Genomic DNA, 5,782 nt, shown 5'->3' on the forward strand with positions numbered 1-5,782 from the left:
AGCCTCACCCCAACACACCCGTGTCTCACATCGAGCCATCACATGGCTTAGGGAAGTCAATGCTGTGGGGTGGCGAGGCGGTGGGCCAGGGGGACAACAAGGTGGGGGGCTCAGGTGGACAAACAAGCCGGGAGCCGTTGGGTGCCCCACGCAAGCTCCCCACGAACCCACGTACCCCCTGAGGGGATGCAGTTATACGGCCCAGGTTTTATGGCCACGAGCAAAGCATCCCTCCGCTGCGCCCTTCCTCCGGGTCTGCTTTCCCGGGAGCCGCAGACAGCTCCGCTGTGTCGGCTTTGGGATGCCACCACCTTCCGACGGCGGGTCTGCCGACCCGCGGAGCTTTCACCTTTCCTACAGCTTTGCCTCCCTCCTACCACCCCGGGGGAGGTGGAAATGGCAGAGGGGAGGGAACAAGAGCAAAACCTGTGCCGGCCGTGCTCCTCCTGCACCCCGCCGGGTGTCCCCGCGGGGTTCAGGTCCCTCCCGCCAGGTCCTGCTGGCATCGCACGGCATCGCGCCGGGGCTCCGCTGAGCTGCACCCGGGGCTCGCACGGAGGGTGGCGCCGGCCGTGGCTTCCAGCTTGCCGCATCAGGAGCGCGCCTGGGACAAACTGGCACGGGCAGAATTTAAAGACCTACCGCGGGGCCACGTTTCCTGCCGGGACGGTGGAAGGCGCCTAGACCACGAGCTCACGGAGCGGCCCAGGTTATTACGATTTCTGTTGAAGGACGGTTGTGCTTGGGCCACCGGGAAGGCAGAGCTTTTTAGACACGCCCGGCGTGTTTCGAAGCGTTTCTGAGCTGTCCCCGGCTTCCTCCGCCGGGCAGGGAGGAGTTAAGATGGGAAGAGCGAGATGCGTCTCGTAATGGCACCGGTGCGTGCGTCAGGTGTGCCTGCGTCACCCGGCTCCCCGGGCCGCTTCCCAAGGCCGGGGCTGAGCTCTCCTGCCCTCCCCCTGGCCGCCGGGAAACGCCTGGGGCCGGTCTAGCCCGGCGGCGGGCGACGCGGACTCCGCTTCAGAGCTGGCTGCCGTACCCGCGCGGTGCTGCGGCTGGGCTCCCGAAAGCCCTCCGGCCCCCTCCTGCCGCCCCCCCTCTCCCAGGCCGGGCAGCAGGACTGGGGGACCCCTGGCCTAAAGGGGCGGTCTCAGCCTCGAGGCAAAAAAATATCCATTTTCTATAACCATGGCTGTTCAGTTCCCGGGGGAAGCGCGCAACCCCGCGTGTCCAGCCCCAAGCCCCCCTCCGGTGCTCCCACACCCAGCTGGGGTCCATCTGCGCAGCCACAGGTACCTACGTGCGTCACCCACGGAGCAGCAGCCTGCGGGCAGAGCCACGGCAGGTGAGCATCACCCCGTCCCCACACCATCACGGCAGCTCAGCGTCATCCCCACCCTGCAGAGCAGGGGCAGCTCTCACCCCCAGACCCCGTGCGCGGGGACGCTGACGTGGGGTGGGCAAATCCCAGCAGTGCCTCTCCTTAACACAGGGAGCTCCCCGAGCTGGGACAGCCCAGCTGCTGGAAGGTGACACGCTGGGATGCTTTCTCTCGTGCACTGGGATTTCTCCAAGCAGCTGGCAGCGCTGGACCACAGAGCTCTGGCTGAGCCCATCCCCTGCTCCTCCTGCCTTCACTGGGATGTCCCCATAGCAGAGGGGACCAGCTCGTACCCCAAGGAACAGCTTACTCCAGCAACTATCAGGCCACTCAAAGCACCTTTCCTGGTTGCAGGTGGGTTTTAAGCCTTGGGGCATGGCATGGTACATGCGCAGCCATTTGCCAACCTCATCGCTGCCCTCTCCCTCCTGGAAAGCTGCCAGATCAGATCATGCAGCAAATACACAAGGGTTTAGCAAGAACAATTTTTAATTCGGGATTGGACAATTATGTGAATAGTCTGTTTAAAATTAAGTGTATGCTATGCTCTTGTCCAGGCTGGACACTGATTAGACCCAGACTTTCTTTTCAGGCTTCACTGTGCAAAGAAAGTAAGGAGGAAACTGGTTGTTTAACTGGCCCCCAGATGGTTTGCAGCCTTTGGGCATCAGCAAGACACCTCAGTCCTTCCACAGGAGGACTTGCCACTTGCCCACCATGGGGATATCCCCTTCCCAGAGGGCATAGGAGGTGCGCTGGCAGCCCCAGCCCACCGCTGCAGCCGTCGCATGCTCGGGGGGCTCCACCAGGCTGACACCAGGACCCTGCTCATCCCCGAGCACCAAGTGACAGATGAACACGGTGCAGCCACAGTGCTTACTTCTGTGCGACAGCAAGAGGCTGCAAACAGAGTTTTCAGGAGACTGCTGGTGTCCAAGTGTCACCATTTCTCCATCCCCCAGGGGGGCTGGGGGTGTCCGACTCCCCTGCACTTCTCCTGCAGTGGCACTGGGTGCTGGGCAGAGCCCACGGGGCACAAGTCCGGGGAAGGAGGTCAGCAGCCGCCTCCACCTTTAATAGCTGAAGGCACCAGGATGGCCTGGAACACGGGGCGGAGATGCCGTCCCTCATCACAGGCCGCTTGCCATCAGGTCTGTGGGCCAGTACTGGTCATCCATGTACTGGTTGCTGTCTGCGGTGGGGTCTGTGATGGGGCTGGGGGGCCGGGGGGGCAGGCTGCGGGCCAGCTCCGTCTCCCACTGCACCTCCACCAGTCTATACAGCTCCATGGCCGTCTGAGCATCCTCCACCGATGAGTGTCCTTTGCAGCCGACCTGAGCAAAGGGGGAAAAGACTTGCTAGATAAAGGGGGCAGCAAAAATCCCACAGATCATGTTGTCTGCTTGCTTGGATGGACACAAGTGCTGGGGGTTTTGGAGATGGCAAACGTTTGATGCAGCCAAGGAGATGCAGGAATCTCTTGAGCACTCTCTGGAGGGCAGAGGTCCTGTCCCTGTTTTACTGAGATGCTTAAATGTCAGCTTGATCCATCAAGGTCCCCCAGCTTGATCATAGCTGGGAGCACAGGATCAACAAGGTTTATATCCATCTCACAGAGAGCACCCATGGAGGTGGGAGGACAAGGCTGACCATACAGGCTCACAGCAAACCCAGGAACTGCTCCCCATCTCAAGGTTCCTGGTGCTTACCTGGATCTTCTTCTGGAGGAGGTGCCTGGCCAAGCTCTTGAGTGAGACGCTGGCCCTGCCCGGCAGCCCTGCCCTCTTGTTCAGCATGGGGATCCGACTGGTGTCTCGAGTCCTGTCTTTCGGGTGGAAGTACTTCAGGGCTTGGAAGTCATTGTGAACGGCGTGTCCTACCACAATCTTGTCTTTCAAGATCTTCAGGATCTGGAAGCGTCAGAAAAGGTTAGACAGGCAGTGCATCAAAAGAAACACCAATTAAGCATAAAATAAACCATTTTGTGTTAAATTCGGTTCCTTCAGTTGTAGTTTTTAGGTTCCCAGAAGGGAGCAGTAACAAGAAAACTAACCCACTGCACAGCTTCAGAGGCTCCCCATGCTGTGCTTGTCTCTGCTTCAGCTCAGCTCAGCACCAGCCACCAAATCTCCCAATCTGTGTCTGGCATATAGCACACAGCCCTTTTTTTTTTTTTTTTTTAATTTTTTTTTTATTACTCCCTTTCCTCACCTCTGCCTGGGCAGCCTTGAAGGGAATTGCACTCTTCATGTGCTGCTTGGTGATGCCACTCCAGCGCGTCCGGTAGTCCACGATGGGGAGCTCAGGCTGGACGTACTTGTCGTAGATGACATCCCCCTCGTAGTTCACCACGGAGCACCGCGCCAGCTCGCTCAGCCTGCCCTGAGGACCGGTGCCCACCATCTCGCAGTCGATGGCCACGTACTTGCCTGGGCGCAGGAGTGGGGAGGACGTCCGCACCCCTTTGGAGCTGCCATTCCCCCGTGACAGCAGCACAGAGTGGTGCCTAGCTATGCTGTCCGGAGAGGCGGATGGGGACAGGGATGGGGAGACGACCTGTTTGGGCTTGGTGACCTTCCCACAACGCGGTGCCATGGTGCCATCCGCCTTGGTGAGCGTGCTGCCTGTCTCCGGTCCCGCCACGGGGGCCTGGCTGCCCAGGCGCCTGCGGGGGCTCAGCAGCCCCTTCTGCTCCAGCAGCGCTCGGCGCTCCATGAACCGCTGGTGCTTGCGGCTCTTCTTCTTGCTGCGACCCTGCGGCAAGCCGGGACCCTCCAGGGGCTGAGCGCAGCCCCCCGCGGCAGGGCCATGGGTGCCCTGCAGGGTGGGTGCGGAGGCCTTCGGGGTGGGCAGCAGCGGGGTCATCTGCCCTTTGCCAGGGGGCATCCCTGCTGGAGTGGGCACAGGAGGGCATAAGTGCCACGTAGCCCCCATTCTCCCCTGTCAAAAAGGGCCCCCACACCCCACAACCCCCGACATACCCCCACTCGCGCGGTGCGGGCAGGAGCTACGGGGCAGGGGAAGGGGGGACACGGACACATTGTCACACCCTGTCCCCACGCCCTTGCCCCCTCATTGCCCGGCCCCCGCCTGCCCCATTCCCGGTCCCAGGACCCTGCCCACCCCCTTACCGATCAGCAGCCCCCTGCCCACCCCACTGCCCCCCCCCGCCCACCCCATTACATACCCCCTAGGGCCCTCCCTGCCCATTACTCGGGCCCTCCCTGCCTCATTCCCGGCCCCAGTCCCCTGCCGGCCCCGCTACCCGACCCCAAGCCCCCGACCGCCCCATTACCCACCCCAGGCCCCTGCCCGCCCCATTATCCCCCCCCCCCCGGTCGCCCCCAGACCCACCGCTGCCCGACCGGACCCGGCGCAGCTCCCACGTGTCTTGCCCGGAAACCGCCGTGCTCACATGCCCGGGCAAGTCCCGCCGTGGTCACGCCCCCTGTCTCTCCATTGGCTGCGCGGGAGGAGCAATTTGCATGCAAAGGGGGCGGTGCCCACAACAGCAGCAGCGTAGAGCGGGCTTGCCGCCGTCTCCCTATAAGGCGCCTCGGCTATAGCGCGGGGGGGGGGTGATGATGCTAATAATAGTAATAATGTCCTTTCGGCAAGCGAGAGGTGCTGGTGCTGCCATGGGACCCTGGAGCAGTACATCTGGTGCTTGCATCCCAGACCTGGGTGCTGCTCAGGGCTTCTAGTCTGTGCCACCTCTGGCCCTGGTGGGAAGGGACCCTTTCTGGGTGATGGGTTTGTGGTGCGGATGCACACCAGGGTACCCAGCCCCATGCCCTGGAGCTTAGCCCAGCACCAATATGCTGCAGTTTTGCTGTGCATTTGCTGGGGTGCCGTGCTGACCCTGTGGGTATCCCTTCTCCTGCCAGGGACCCTCGGGCTGCTGGCTGGGGCAGGTCCACTCTTGCAGGGTGGAATGAGGCACTGCAGCATGGGGTTGGCATCCTCCAGGCTCTCTCGTGGTGCTCCCCAGGGTTGTGGGGGGCAGGTCTGGCTAGGGCACGGGTGCAGATAGGGTTTCAGACCGGCCTCTCGTTGTTTCGCTCTCGATGCTCACGAAAGCAACGGCCGAGGTGGTCAGAAGTGGAGCAGGACCACGGGCAGCCTCAGTCACCAGCTTGTCCCTGTGCCTTTAGCATCGCCGGAGAGGCCATGCGCCCTAGGGCAGACTGTGACTTGTTGTGGTGGGATGAGCCATACAACAACAAAATCACTAGTCTTCCAGAGGGAGCCAGGCACCATGTCCGTCCTCGTCCCACAGGGCCCCACGCTGAGCATCCCCTCTCCCCACCACCGAGGGGGCTTGCAGGGATGCGGGGACACAGGACAAGTGTTTTCATGCTCTGTTGTTCCCCCTTTTTGCCACCCAGGAGTTGCTTCTGC

The 5,782-nt window shown here is 62.0% G+C and overlaps 1 protein-coding gene across 1 annotated transcript; it reads right to left on the minus strand.

Annotated features, from left to right (window-relative positions):
* Positions 1 to 1,852: 1,852 nt before the first annotated feature.
* On the minus strand, positions 1,853 to 4,824 carry AEN (apoptosis enhancing nuclease). Its single transcript, XM_069798461.1, has 4 exons — positions 4,736 to 4,824; positions 3,593 to 4,269; positions 3,091 to 3,291; positions 1,853 to 2,715 (listed from the first exon to the last, which is right to left on the minus strand). Exons 2-4 carry the CDS (start codon positions 4,265 to 4,267, stop codon positions 2,512 to 2,514), a joined length of 1,080 nt encoding a protein of 359 aa, XP_069654562.1. The 5' UTR covers positions 4,268 to 4,269; positions 4,736 to 4,824; the 3' UTR covers positions 1,853 to 2,511.
* Positions 4,825 to 5,782: the final 958 nt, after the last annotated feature.

Source organism: Haliaeetus albicilla, chromosome 12, assembly GCF_947461875.1.
Source record: "Haliaeetus albicilla chromosome 12, bHalAlb1.1, whole genome shotgun sequence".
Classification (NCBI taxonomy): Eukaryota; Metazoa; Chordata; class Aves; order Accipitriformes; family Accipitridae; genus Haliaeetus; species Haliaeetus albicilla.